At 37.4% G+C, this 15,518-nt stretch overlaps 2 protein-coding genes across 2 annotated transcripts; both read right to left on the minus strand.

The window, feature by feature from the left end:
* Window positions 1-2,335: 2,335 nt before the first annotated feature.
* Window positions 2,336-3,242, minus strand: LOC104243596 (calcium-binding allergen Ole e 8-like). Its single transcript, XM_009798808.2, has one exon. It carries the CDS (start codon window positions 3,066-3,068, stop codon window positions 2,565-2,567), a length of 504 nt encoding a protein of 167 aa, XP_009797110.1. The 5' UTR covers window positions 3,069-3,242; the 3' UTR covers window positions 2,336-2,564.
* A 2,633-nt stretch (window positions 3,243-5,875) lies between these two features.
* On the minus strand, window positions 5,876-10,603 carry LOC104243595 (uncharacterized). Its single transcript, XM_009798807.2, has 9 exons — window positions 10,195-10,603; window positions 9,607-9,655; window positions 9,318-9,406; window positions 9,137-9,193; window positions 8,980-9,042; window positions 8,733-8,798; window positions 8,136-8,222; window positions 6,926-7,019; window positions 5,876-6,596 (listed from the first exon to the last, which is right to left on the minus strand). The coding sequence occupies exons 1-9, from the start codon at window positions 10,297-10,299 to the stop codon at window positions 6,121-6,123; spliced, it is 1,086 nt and encodes a 361-aa protein (XP_009797109.1). The 5' UTR covers window positions 10,300-10,603; the 3' UTR covers window positions 5,876-6,120.
* Between the last annotated feature and the right edge of the window lie 4,915 nt (window positions 10,604-15,518).

The raw sequence follows: 15,518 nt of genomic DNA on the forward strand, positions 1-15,518 counted from the left end.
TTTTAAAAGGAAAGTGAATCAATTAACATAATAGACTCCTAATATAACTCAACAAACTCAATTATAACACACAAATTTTGTATTTTCAGTTATAAAAAAGATTCTCATCCGAAAAATACCCCAAAAGTATAGCAATCTTCATAGAAATTATATAATACATCTGAATACATAAATTATATTAATTAAAAATATATATAAATACATTCATGGCATATAGCGAGACAGTAAATACAATGAAATACATAGAATACAGCGGGATACATTGAAATACAATGGAAAAAAAGACAACAAATACAATGAAATACATGGAATACAGCGAGATACATTGAATTACAATGGAAAAAAGACAATGAATACAATGAAATACATGAAAATACAACATGATATGTTGAAAAAACATTGAAATATATTAACAGAAAATCAAGTTGCCCAGCCCCAAACTCCGCCGTCTTTGTTCAAGAACAAACCCTAATTTCCGGCGAATCTGTCGTCGAGCAAAAACCCTGAATCTCACTGTTCCCACGCATCCTGTACAGTAGTCGAGCAAAAATCATGGCAAGATAGTAATGAGTTCTGGTGGTAGAATAAGGACTCTGTTAAAACATGAATCTTGTATTGAAGATGACGGAAGTTGAGAAAGGTTCATGGGTTTGCTGTGTTGTGCGCGCCGATTGGAGGCTTCATCTCCTTTGAATTCAATTTCGGTTGCAGAAATTACTAACACTGCTTTTGAGCCGTCATCTATGATGGTCAAGTGCGACCCACGTCAGGAAGTACATGGCCTGTTGTTTAATGTAAGAGGTGATGTTGTGCCTAAGGATGTGAATGTTGTTGTTGCCACAATTAAGACAGAGAGAAAGTGAGAGAAGTCTTTGTGGTATACCAGGCAAAATCACCGTTTGTGACTAACGGTAGGTGATGTGGGTGAGAGGAATTTTGAGATTGAGCATTGTGTTTTTAGGGAATGGGGGAAGAGAATGACATGTATCAAAGTAGAAAGAAAAAGAAAATAGTGTAACTGAATAGCGTATTTAGTGGCTTAGGGGTAGGAGGTAACCAAAATTAAATATTTTGCTATAAACATTAAAAGGTATCTATAGAATATAATTTTTTTAAATAGTATTTATTTAAAATAAATAAAGTATTAACCTTTGCTATAGGAAATAAAATTCCTTTGAAAAATCCTTTAATTTGACCTTGCGGCTGCTTCTGTTAGAGCTGCCGCTTTCATTACTCGTCGTTTTTGCCTGCTATATTAATCAATTCACTTAATTTACCACCAATTGGCACTACTAGTTGAAGTCTTAGATAATATGGGTGTCAAAATCATGTAATTCGTCCAACCCCTCTGCATATTCACGGATTGGATGACTGATATAGTTTCTAATTTCCATTGCGGTGTCGCTTTTGACCTGCTCGATATCTGGTTTTCATGTACCACAGGTAACTGTTCAATTTCGGGCGCGGCCAAAGAATTTTGTGGTCTGAAGCCAAATTTTACGAGGGAACTTAACTTTTTAATTTTTTATTATTTATTTGAAGTCTATTTTTTAATTTTTCTTAGATACAAAGTTATTAATAATTTTCTTATAATCAATAACTCCTAATAAGTATTTCTCAATTGACGATATAACTAATCCATTTAACATTTATTGTGACATTGTTGTTCTTACGTAAGATTTGATCAATTTTAATTTTGAAAACTTCTTTCCGCTGAAGCAATGATAATATGAGTTATGAACATTATTCCATAAGCAATTTAGGCATTTGGAAAAAAAAATTAAATCTTTTTATTTGATTTATTTTCCTTAATATTTTTAATTCAGAAAATAAATCTAAGCCATCAATATCGAATTAATTATTATGCTTTAAGGAACATTCAATATTAACGCAATATTTTTTATGTTTCAAACTGTTTAAATCTATTTTGAAGTGAAAAAATAGTCTTATTTATTATGTATAAAAGTAGTCAACTCTACGGGACTCTTCGAAAGATTTTGAGATTTCATTATTAACATTCGCATCAAATTGTTACTTCCTATATATCACACGTTTCTTACAAAATTCAGGTTCGATATTCATTTCAATTGCAATTTCCTTGGTAAAACGCTAATTTTATTACATTATGTGAAACGTAGATGTGGTTTTTTTTTTTTTTTGGTGAAATAGCATTGCCCTTAATTTCTTCTCCTATGTATTGGACAGTTCGAAACGGTAAGGTAATTGAAGTATAAAACAAATCATTTAGGTACAGTACAAAGAACTATTTCCTTACTTTATAGGAGTAGATTATAAAATGGAAAGCATAATTTAACAATAAACGAAGAAGCAGAAAGATAAAAAATAAATTTCATTAACATCAGATCAAGTAGTGAATCATATTCCACAACGTATAGTGTTAACGTCGTCAGCCTAAGGTTTACTTACGGTTTCTCCGTCTATCATCAGTTAGAAGTAGAAACTATACCCTACCAAAGGACGCACTATAATCCCGTGCGCCCACACCCTTATCAGCCGTAAAAGGAGAGTAAAGTAACAAAGACAAAAAGAAAAAGCCCCAGGGCCTACTTGTTGTTGGTCATCATCTTCTTAAACTCATCAAAGTTAACGTAACCGTCGCCGTCAGCATCGACGGTGTTGATCATTTTGGTACAGTCCTGAACGGAGCAGCTTTCGCCCAAACGAGTCAGGATCTGGTGGAGCTCGGCGGCGGAGATCAATCCGTTACTGTCCTGATCGTAGAGGTCAAAGGCTTCACGAAGCTCGTTAACGCCGCCGTCACCGACGCCATTAACGTCGCCCTTGCAGAACTCGGCAAATTCATCGAGGTTAATGTAACCGTCTCTGTCGGTATCAATTTCGTCCATCATACGAGCGACTTCGTCGGGAGATGTATCAGATCCAAGGGCATTGATGACACCGGAGAGCTCGTCGGCGGAGATCATGCCGTCTCCGTTAGTGTCGAAGCGTTTGAACACTTTCTGGACCTCGTCCATATCCTGAAGATAAAGAGAAGGCTTGGAAATGGAGTTGTTATTGTTGTTGTTGACATTGTCGGTAGCAGCCATTGCCGTTGATTGAAAGAAGAATATGAGAAAGAGAAGACTTGTAGTTGTGGGTTTTGTATTAATGGTGAAAATGCGGGGTTTGTGTCTATATATAGGAAGGGAATGGTAAAAGCACGCGAGAAGACTTTGCGTTTGTGTGAAGAATAGGAAAGGTTACAATTCTTTCCTTTTCTTTTAAAGACTAATATTAGTGGTTCAATTGTGTCCCTTTTAATTCTTTAATATTCGAAATTAGAATATTCGAAATAGTTTAATAATAATATCCTTAAAGAAAAGATAGGAGGAAATTTCATGAGAGAAGGACTGCCAAGTGCCAAGTCATTAGGCGTGTGTAAGACGCGTTGGGCCCTAAATATAGACGAAAGCGACCTTATCTCTTTTTCATCACTATTGCCTTATAAAGTTCGAATTTGGCAACTGCTTCATTGTTCAACACTCGTCTGTTGACGATGCCGTTTTAATTCGAGTATTAATCAACGCTTATAAAGTTCAATCAAGCAATTCTAATTAGAACATTATTTTTTTTTTCTTTTCAGTTATAGACACAGTATATGTTCATTCAATTTGGTCTTCACTCTTCGATTGTTGTGTCTAGTTCAATTGCGGCAAGGCAAATGATGAGGACATTTCTCATTTTAAAAATAAATAAAAGGGAATAATGCCTTGTATGAGGATTGTAGTATTTTGTTCCAACCTCCAACTAGGTATAGTATATAGTTCGACTAGCATTTGACATTCTTCAAACAATAAATAGGACAAAAGAAAAAGACAACTACTATATTCAATTTAGTTAAGTACGTAACGATGTTCTTAGAATCAAATAAAAAAATTTAGCCGAGAAGAACTTTATCAGCTCGAGGAACAACATAGTTTTTTAAAACTATATCCAAAAGCTGTGATTCATTGACCATGTAAGAATATACCCTACACTTGATGCTTACATTTAGGGGTATACAAAGGAAACCCACAAACCGCACCAACTCGATAATTTGAGTCAAACCGAGAAAAAAAAAACGATTATGGTTTGGTGTTGGAAAAAAAAACCCGACCATAATTGGTTTGGTTTGGTTTTAAGTATAGAAAGTCAAACCGAAACCAAACCAACCCGACATTATATATATAGAAATTTTAGATATATTTAATATATTAATATATTTATTGTGATATGATTTATAAATATTTCTTAAAAAATTTCATAATTTTATCTTTTAAGATTGGACTTAGAACTTTTGACTGCTCCAATAAGTTTTATAGCCATTAATATTAGTAAATTAAATAATGCTAACAAAAGCCCAAACCAAAATCAAATCAATACTAACGCTAACAAAAGATATTCAATTCAATAGTCAATACTACGAACGAAAATATATTGAATATCTATTTTTTATTTTGCAATAATTTAGATTTAAATGCATAACCTATTTTTATCTTTTCTTTAACGTTTAATCATATAATTAATACTCCCTTATTAGTCTACTTACTTTAGCATGACTTAGTACTTTTAGATTATGTTTATTTTTATTATGATTTTTTAATTAGCAATATTTATATTACATAATTTTATTGTCTTTATTGTTGAATATTTTAGGATAATGCCATGACACATCTCATATTTTGTATTATTTTCTTGGAAAATACTTTATATAGTTGTATCTTACTAGGATTAAAGAAATATTTTGAGCACAAATTATATGTTTTGTTCTACGAAGATTTTACTGGGAAAAACCCGAATAACCCGAATAACCCGAGAAAACTCGAGAAAAATTGAGATTGAAAAATCCGAGTTTTATTGGTTTGGTTTGGTCTTTAGATTTAATACCCGACACAATTGGTTTGATTTGGTAATCGTAAAATCCAAACCAACCCGATCTATGTACATCCGTACTTACATTTAATTTATTTGATTTATGATTATGTAACGAATCAAATAAATCAAGTGTAGGGTATATTATAATTCCTTTTTTTTAAAGGAAGGAACGGATTCTATTCAATGTTCCTAATTTGAAACATAGTGTACCCAAACGGAGAAGAAAAGAAATTAGTGACCGAATATGGCAAATTGGAGAAATTACTGTTAAGATAACAAATGCAACCTAATTTTAGGCCATTTTTTGAGTGACCATATGTACTTGTTTAAATATACCTAATTTTTATCAAGTTAACTGAAATACCAAAACTCATATCATAAATGGTCCTCCGAACTATGCCGACGCCTTTATTCAAAAGTCAAACAATGAGTTTCAAGTAAGAACTTCTCTTTAGACTAGCCCAAAAAATGCAAAACTTTACAAAAGTAATTTATTCTCTGCTTTAGAATCAAAGCTTAATATTTGGCAAGGAAGATGACCTTACCAACAACGTAATTAACGGCTTTTACTTTAATCTATCCTTTTGAGAACCTAAGCTATGTTCGTTCAACTAGTTCCCAGTACTTAAATCGCCCATATGCATGTTCAATAAAAGGTGAGTGGAATTTACATGCTTTGCCACGTCACTAGAATATGTTCAATAAAACAGTTTTGGAGTAGTTTTGGTGTCCAATAGGTACTAGCCTGAGTTCAGATATCTAAATCGAATAATTAGACAAGTTTAGGGGGCTGCGTATGTATTTGGCTAAACTAAAATATTGACCATCAAGTGGTCAACAGAAGCATGAAGCTGCTGCTGAATGAAGGGCCACAACAAACTCTTTTAACTGCGCCCTGATATAATTCGAAATGTTATTGTAAACGTAGAATGTTCAGAAGATCCCTGTACGGATGACAGAACTTGCAATCTGTTAACTATCTCTTCCTGACATACGTGTAGATTGTTAAGCTCAGCCGTCTCAGAGGTTGCATATGGTGTTTTCACTAAAACCAACAATCTATCTTCCTCTGTTTCTGACAATCAACAGAGGCCAAAAGCAAAAGTTACTTCCATGTCGAACTAATCCTTGACTAAAAGTTTGAAATCCCAACATCGACACTCACAACGGTGAATGCACTAGTTTAAACATATGTTTAAAGGAAATAGACATCCAAGCTAATACAAAATTTGGCATCTCAAGTTTTCAACCATGTGCAGGAGGAGGAGGGGGTGGCTGCATCGACATATGTGGCATCGAATGGTAGGGGCCACCATTAAGGTGCTGAGGTGGTGGTGGAGGACGCCAAACCTGAGCGCCCATTGCAGCTGGTGGTGGAGGGGGCCTATTTAGGGGTGGAGCTACCTGTGGGGGCGGTGGAGGTGGCATTCCCCTGAATTGCATTTGCTGCTGCGGAATGCCAGCCGGACCTGGTTGCATAGGATGCCCCTGCCAAGCTTGTGGTGCAGGCATTTGCATTGGTGGGTAGACATTAGGCTGCATAGGTGGCGGCCGGATTGCTGGAATAGGAGCTGGAGGTATAGGACCATTTGCAAAAGGCCGTGGGGGACCTGGAGTACCAACCGCACCATTGGCTTGTGGAACGCTGGGGGGTCCACTTGCAAACATGGTATGAGGCCTGTTTTTCTGAGTACCTGGATTACTAGCAGCTAAAACCCTTTCTGCATATCATCAACAACAAATTAGAATTCCTAGAAGTGGTTGGAGAAGTAACGATTACATAATTCAAAGAGAAAATAAAGTTCCTGAAATTTCAAACAGCAGAGAAGATGCACAATAGCCACTCGTGCATTTTAAAAAAACCACCTCGCTCATACCTTGTCACTTACTTTTAAGAATTTCAAAATATTAGCTATCTTAAATTTAATTGATATATCAAATTTGTTGGAATAGCACAAGCAAAACAGAGTTCAACAATCTTGATTGAATGACAATTATCCACATCCTAGCATTCACAACTTCATTTTTTTATAACACAGAAGATTCCTACCAGCAGGGGTGCCATGACGTTCCCCTTTTGTATCTTTCTTGTAGGCATAGGAAACTGTAATTTGACGGTTGCAAAGATATTGACCATTCATTGCCTGCAGAAACACCAAGTTGTAAGTCACAGTCCAGATTCATCAGCTAAAGGGAGAGTTAAGTTGTTCAGCCTCTTAGACTCAAGACTGCCCAATATAAATTTTCCCTTTAGTTGTACTGTCCCTTGGATGCAAGGTCAAGCTATAATCCTGGGACCTAACACACAAATGCAAGCTCTGAAGCCAAGGAGTGTGGAAAGAGAAGGAAACATGTAGAGGATTAAGGTATTTTAGCACTACAGTGAGATAACCCATACTTCGGGGTCGTGGTAAGGTCTGCGTACATATTACCCTCCCCAGACCCCATTTGTGGGATTATACTGGGTCGTTGTTGTTGTAGTGAGATAACCCATACTATCACCACTGACCACTGATCCATAGTAATGCATTATACATGCGAGGTAATACTGTAGTTATTTTGTCACGAACGCACTACTAGAATCCTAAGACCATAAAGCACATATGCAAACTCTGAGGCTACGTAGGGAGGAGAAAGGAAAGATGTATATGTTTCAAGTATTTTACGCACAATAGAGAGAAAACACATACTAGCACCACTGATCCAAAATGATGTTACCATATATCTACGGGTACATTTTTTATTTCTATGCAGTTGTTAAATTACACATTTTTTAAGAAAGCCAAGCTTCCATCTCCCATGCCATGTCAGACAAATATTTTACTGCTAAAGGTTTCCAGACAGCCCATTTATAACCAACTTGGAGATGCATCAGTCTCAGATCATATTTGAATAACTGATTGTCGTAACTATTTAACCAGTTGACCTGTCTTTCTGGAATTGAAAGAAAGCGTCAAACGTTGCGATTGTATTATGACTAAACCAGATAAATTAATAGCATAAACCAAACAGGAAAATACTCCACTTCTAACCCAGTACAGCTCCATATCATGCAAATAGCTATCTTCTCCAATCTGATTAGAAATGTGTCCTAATTTATAATCGACTTTAAAAGAAGATAGGACCTCCATACACAGCACAGACTCCAAGTCGAACAATAGCTAAGACTTAAATTTGAACTTTTTGGACTTGTAACTCACAACATATCATGTATCTGTACATATTATGGTTGGTAAGCAAAGAGGTAAATGGACAGTTACCTCAATTGCTGCATCAGAGGCCTCAAATGAATCGTAACTAATGAAACCAAAACCCCGAGAATTCCCTGTCTCAGGGTCTCTCATTATCTGGAACAAAAGATAATACATCAGAAGATAACAACAACCACCACCTCTAAATGGCAAGTAAACTATGTGGTCCTAGTAAAATGTGGAGTGTTGTATGAACCAATATACGCATAGTTATAGAGAAAAACAATATGTGCATTGTTTATCATTCAAGCTGGTCTAGCATTTTAACATGAATCACTAGCTAAGTAAGGAGGCAATCATTAATAACACTGCAAACATGAAGGGGCAATCTCTTTATACCTCCCACACCCCCCGGAGAAAGAAAAGAAAAGACAAGAGAGAACCTGTAGGAATCAACTTTAAAGGGGCTAGATGTCTGTTTAGAGGATGTACAAATACAATATCTCTAGCAGATTGTTAGGATTTAAAAACATAATCTGAAGCATGGACACACAATAAACGAGACTTAATCATCACGGATGGCTAGGAAGTCCAGACACGCATCTTTAAAAGCAGCAAAATGAAGAATCATGAATCATATGAAAGTAGAAAGGAAATGACTTTAACCTTTGGATTTGAGACAATAACTCCAAAAGCACTAAAAGTGTCATATAGAAGCTTCTCATCAACATCCTGCATATAAAACAGAAGTGGATTTATAAGCTAACAGAACTGCTAGCATGAGCAGTGTGATAATATGCAGGTGATGTTATACACCTAAATAAAAGCTGATATCCTATGTCTACGTCCAGACACTTTGGATTAGAATAGCACAAGAGTTTGTAAAATACTGTCAAAGATATCTACTGCTTACAGGATCAAGGTTCCCAACAAACAAGTTGGCACCAACATCAACACTCTTTTTATCTTGTGATGCCTGTACGAGGATAACTTATTAGATTAAATAGAATGTGAAATATGTGGGACAATTCATTATAGAAAGGGGAGATGCATCAATGGCATAGCATTACCTTATTCACTCGTATTGGTTTCCCATAAAGTTTAATCATATTCAGTACCTTTATTGCCTGCATTGGTAGTGCTTTAGAGAGAGAAAGCAAGGAATAGCAAAAACCAAATTCATGGTAAAAGAATATACACAAGACACTAGCAAGTAAAAAGAGAGAAACAAGAAAAACAACTAACACATACATAGTCAGCATCTTCTTCACTTCGGAATTCCACAAAGCCATATCCCTGATGAGCATTAGTAACTCTGTCCTTAGGGACATAAACATTGACTGCAACACATAATGATTTATATAGCGAACAGGTGAGATTTAAAAGAATCTAAATTTCCCAAAAGATTAAAAAAAAGGATAAGAAGATGCTGTTGAAAAATTTAAAACCAAAGTGGATATTAAACAAATTTATCAAGAAGCTCCACTGATTTACTCCCTTTTTTGGGGGACAGGGGGTTCAGCTAAAAATTTAGACATACCTACTGGACCTGCTTGAACAAACAACTCCCATAACAACTCTTCAGAAACCTGAATCCAGGAAAAAAAATTCTCAATTTTCTGAGTAATTCAACCCTGAAAGCAAAAGTACAAAAGCAGAAAAGCGGGGAGGAGCTTGTTGAAGGTACACCAGCATCAAAATGGAGCATCAACTGGAAAAAGATGTTTCATGTATAGGAGGAAGCTAGTCCAATAAGGGTAATGATATTGGAAGGGGAAATTACCTAATCTATCAGCATAAAAGGAAAGAGAAGCAGAAACTATTGCAGGAGATAATTATTCATACCAGAGAAGAAGAAATTATTCACACCAGAGAAGAAGTTCAGTATTAATGGTGGCAAATGGACATGTTGGGACGAATTTGGGCGGGTTAAAAATGAGTTAACCCATTTTATACTTTCGAGAAGCTTAGTGAATTTAAGGGAAATGCTTTTACATGTATTCCTAGTGACACACTGAGTCTTTGCGTTGTTTTTGAATCAGCTGCTTTTCTATTTAGGTAAGGAAGATCGAATAGAGTGGTGGAGAAGGATAAAACCCTAGGGGATTAGAAGGAAGGAAAGAGATACCTGAGGGTCGAGGTTGCCGACATAGGCGGTGGCGTCTTGGTTGCGCTCCGCTGCGTGTTGGCCCAGCAGGTTTGCTCCCACTCCCGGAGCTATACGAGTCGTCATACTCGGAAAGAAGAATGCTCGGTGCAAGGAAAAACTAAACAACACAAAGGCCCCAAAAATAAAGGGCCAAATATCCAAAATCTCAACCGGGTCGGGTTATAAGTACGGCTTCTGCTATCCTCCAGTATAACGGCAAAAGCCTTGGGCCCACTCCGGCCGGCGAGATAGAGCTTCCGTGAGAAGGCCGATTAATTGCTTCCCGACTCCGGTTTGTATTCCGACGTCATTTCCGGTAGGTTATTGTGTTAGTAACATTTTGATGTATGCAATGATGTGGATAAATTTTCTTGTTTGTCCTCATTTTACACCAATACAAAGAAAATATTTGCAATATAAAAGAATAAGGTAAATTATTATATAAAAGTGTAAGGTAGAAAATAAAATAGGATTATTTTATAATAAAGAAGAGCAAGATAAGAGAAAAAAATAAAATAACAATGTGACGTTTGTATGGATCTAAATTTGACCAAACGAGAATCTGCGTGAAGAGGAACATCAAAAAGTCACTTGGGCCGAAGTCGTATTCATACAATGCTATAGCGCAAGCACCTCGGCCACGGCCGAGGTCGTGTATTCAGAATGCTTGTACAACGAATTGGATGTTACGTCATTTCAGAGGGTCAACCTGTAATACAGTTAAATGACTTAGGTACTCTCGATAATGACCATTGTGTAAATGAGAATACCTACTATATATACTAGGTGAGAGAATGAAGAAAGTGAGAGGATTCACAAATAACACACTTCTTCACTAACCGGGGAAAGGGATTGGAGAATTCGTCTCGTAAATGAGAAGGTTCAGAACCTTGCTATTCATTTTCTGTAGCCATTGTTATGGAATAAATAAAGAAGTACCCTATGGTCATTAATGGTGAATCCTTTCTTTCTTTTTTATTTTACATTATGGAGTAACGATGTCGAGAATGAATGTAGGCTCATCATACACATTAGATTTTTTCCATTATCTTAATGAGTATCTTACCCAACTTTTCTTACTTAGCATTCATTGCTCTAGAGTTAATTATCTTTGGTTAGGATTTATCCTCTATCTTCTTATTTAATCAGTTTAACAAAAGAGCTTAACACTTTTTGGTCATACAATTTGGCGCCGTTTGTGGGGATTTTCTAGCCAAAGCCTTAGTTCCCTCTAGATTCAAACATGGTCTTAGCTTTATCTCCCATTCAGTGAAGTTTCACCCTTTCATTACGAATGTCGACTTGCGAAACCGGTCGGTAAACCCCCGAAATCGCCAAACCAACCAAGGATAAATCCTTACGTGAAACCGGAGTTATGCCTGGTTTACACATGAAAACTGCGTTGTGCCACAGCAGCAACCCTCATGCATTGTGAACATGAGCCATCATAGTGGGACTACGACTGCGCATACCAAACGCGTCCGTAATCCCATTTCCAGGTTAGCACCCAACACCTTCTACATCCTGCGCATATCGTCTTCCCTCTTACTATATGAGACGATGCTTGTTGTGTAATTTACTGACTAAAATACTCCTCGTCTTTATGTTTATGGTATGGCTTACATTTCTGCCATCTTTGCGCGCCCGGGACTGAGATGAACTGGGACTCGAACTCGAGACCCTAATGGGGGGAGTGGATCGTCCACCCATGAGATGCCAAAGCTCAACCAGTGACGAGGCTGAGCACAAAGTCGAAGCCGACATCAGTCGGAAACTAGTACTAGAGTACAGAACAAGGCGAGCCGCCCTGCGGTATGATCCCTAGTTCATTGCCAAACGAGGGAACTTCCCAGGTCTAAAGAGCGTAGCCGTCGAGGGAAACGTGGCCAATCCCCATCACTCATCAGCTAAACAGCCAACCAATGTAACAAATGATTCCATGTACTTCTAACCCGCTATTCCTTTTAAAAAAAGAAAAGTGAAACAAAGAACAGGGACGTCCTCCCAAATACGCGAATGAAGGCTAGCCGACATACAGGCTCTAAGTTCCTCCATATAGCAAATGGTAAATCGAGAAAACTCCCACACCGTACCATACTACGAATAACAAACAAACGGCTCAGAACAAGCCAGCATCAATAAGAAACAACCTCCATAGCATGGGACTGGGCGGTGAACCCATGGAACGTACAACCCCCCCAATACAAGCAGAACATGAGCACGAAAAGCTTGCTTGTATGCTCGCCATGGTGATGCTACGCCAATTCAGCCGACTAAATAATGTTAATCACGTCCGAACTTCGTTCGAATTAATCGAGTCACAGGGTGACCAAAAGCCCAAGCAATAAGTTCATCGCTCGTCCCATCAATGGTCTCTCCAGGCCGAGCAATGAAGGGACTAGATAAACTGGGACTCACCCCGACGCATGCATAAACGATGTAACAACGAGTAATATTCTCCAATAAAAGCAAGGCAGCATGCAACATTCTTATCACTCTGTCAAGCCCGCACATCGCCAAGCGGTAAAATTCGACCTCGTTCGAATTAACAAGCTAAAGTTCGACCTCGCTCGAACTCATAACGGGTTACAACTGTCGCGCCCCCTTTTTCCTTCGCGGAATCGGGTTCATGACATTTTGGTTGGGACAACTTTCTCCTTTTAGGAAGGGGTTTGCATTTTTTGAAGAGTCGCCACCTAACGATTTAAGGTGCGTTAGGGCACATATACGGTTTATCTATAACTACGTTTGGTAACCAGAGATAGGGTTGAGCTTGAAATTATTCTAAGGGGAAGGTGTTAGGCACCCATCAGAATCCACTAGTGTGGTTCCCGACCAGAAAGTTTTTGTAAATTTGTGCAATTAGAAAATAAACAAGTATGGCTCAAATAGTAGGAGATTTAAGTTTAAACACATAGGTGTTTGAAAAGCAAGTAATGGAAAGCAAAATTTTTTAAAAAAATTACAATCTAAGCATATTTGTAGATGTAAAGGGGGATGTCCTAGGTTTGTCTATAATATCGATCACATCAATGTAATACCCGGTATGACACTCCTCAGAGAGGGGCTACACGTGGTATTAACACACCGCTAATATTGTCCATATCTACTCGTTCCCGCCCCGTGAAGGTAATTAAAGCGAAGGTTGGTCTCGACCCCTATTGCATGCTATTACCCGTCCCTTCCTATAAGTCTCGGAGGAATTTAGGACTCCTATCCTATAATAAGGAGGTTCTAGGCAGACCCTCAAGTTTAAAGGCAAAATACTAAGGCGATAAATAAGAACACATAAGACTTCATTTAGGGGAAAACACATAAACAACTAGAAGGCTCAGATACACCTCCACAAGTAATGCACACAGACAACACGACTCATACACATGTAAGGTCTGTATTTGAACTCAGAATTCTAAAGCATGGTATCTAAGTGATAACAGCAGAACCAGATCTATTACATGACTCAGAAAAGAAGTTTGAATCGGGCTTGCATACTGATTTTAACAGGTTGATAGTTAGACACTAATCACATAGACGGTTCTGATTTTATTTAAAGTTGATTGCCTACGGCTTGTCTAGGCGTAAAATAATATGCAGCAGTTATTCAGAATTATTAAAATAGTTTGGAGATTGTTTTTCCCTAAAACATGATGTTCTAAATATTGCAAAGGCACGCAGAGATTATTACCAGTTTGTTTAAAGCAGGATGAAACTGTTGATACTCCTTTTCATGCATTAGTAATTTAATTAAGCGTAGCTGAGTGAGTATGAACGAGAACCTAATCATGGTATCTAATGATTTATATGCAGGATTTCTAAAGCAGGAATTCTAAATGCACAATATAATTGCAGAATTTCCTAAGAGCAGGATTTCTAAATGCACAACATGGATGCAGAATTTCCTAAAAGCAGGATTTCTAAATGCACAGCATGGATGCAGAATTTCCTAAGAGCAAGATTTCTAAATGCACAGCATGAATCCTAAGCATGATTTCTATTGCGTAATTAGGAATATAAACCTAATAACATGTTTTCTACCCTTAACAATTATAGCATGCATATTTACCCCCATCTCTTTCACTAGCCAACCCCAATAATTGTTTATAACAAGTTATTACAGACCAATCATTGAAATGAATTACATAAAAAAAAATTACACTATAGAGAGCCTGAAAGCAGGCCCAAACTTACTTTCAGCACCTGATTAGGACTTCCTCCTTGAATTATGTAATAAATCACCTCAAGTGCCAAGATTGTTCCATAGTCTTCTCATATCTCGGTGTGTCAGAGTTCCCTAAGGACCTCAAGGGATCCCGGGCAGTGCTCACACCCAGACTGCATAGACAAGACAGAATAAGTGTAGTATAGAAAGGCCAGGTTTTATGTGTCCAAGTTCAGAGGGAGCTCCAGGGTCCCAAGGCAAGGCTTACACAAAAGGGGCAGAACCTAGTGGTCTAAGAGTATATGTGAGAGTGCTTGACATAAATTTAAAAGAGTTGAGTTGGAAACAGTTTTGAAACCGCATGTTTGAAATAAGTTTTGGAAAAAGCAATAGAAAAGTTTGCCTTAGGGAAAACAATTTCGAAAGGAGAAGGGAACAGGAGTAACAACAACTTGGAACAAGCTAGCACACACAGAACAAATTCAAAGAATAGTATCATCTCAACATTCACAAGCAGGGAAGTAAGGGGTTAGGGACATAGAAGGCCCAAATCAGAAACACCTAAACATGGCTGATAAGAGATGTATATAGACCAGCAAGTACAAAGAACAAGTAGGAACTGATTGGCCTTCAGAACACAAACAATTACTACTTCAAAGTGTTAATAAGGGAATCGTGCTTGAAATTAGAATAGTAATAAGACATAGTAGTCTTGTTGAGGATAGGGGTCTACATAATTAGTCATGCCACTTAGTGTTAAACAAGCACATTTAAGAGTCTATAATGCTAACATGGCATACTAGTCGAGGGGAATAAACAAGAACTCAAGTAAACATGTTGATTACACACTTGAACAAGGGAGGGCAAACTTAAGCATGCTGAATAAAGCAGTAGACAAGAAGGGCACTTAAACACATGAGCCATTAAGTCAGTGCAGAAGGAGACATGGGTTAACAGACATGGAGCACATAGAGTTTGAGTTTCATAATTGAACTAGGAACATACTAGTTAAGGAAGTATAGTGTAGAAAAGCAAAGCAAATAGAGTTCCACAATCTAGCCTTGGCTTTCAGCCAGCTAGCCAAGCAGTTAACACAAGTAGCAAAGAAAGAAGAGAGAGTTTGAGTGTGTGTGTGTGTATTATA

Source organism: Nicotiana sylvestris, chromosome 3, assembly GCF_000393655.2.
Source record: "Nicotiana sylvestris chromosome 3, ASM39365v2, whole genome shotgun sequence".
NCBI lineage: Eukaryota > Viridiplantae > Streptophyta > Magnoliopsida > Solanales > Solanaceae > Nicotiana > Nicotiana sylvestris.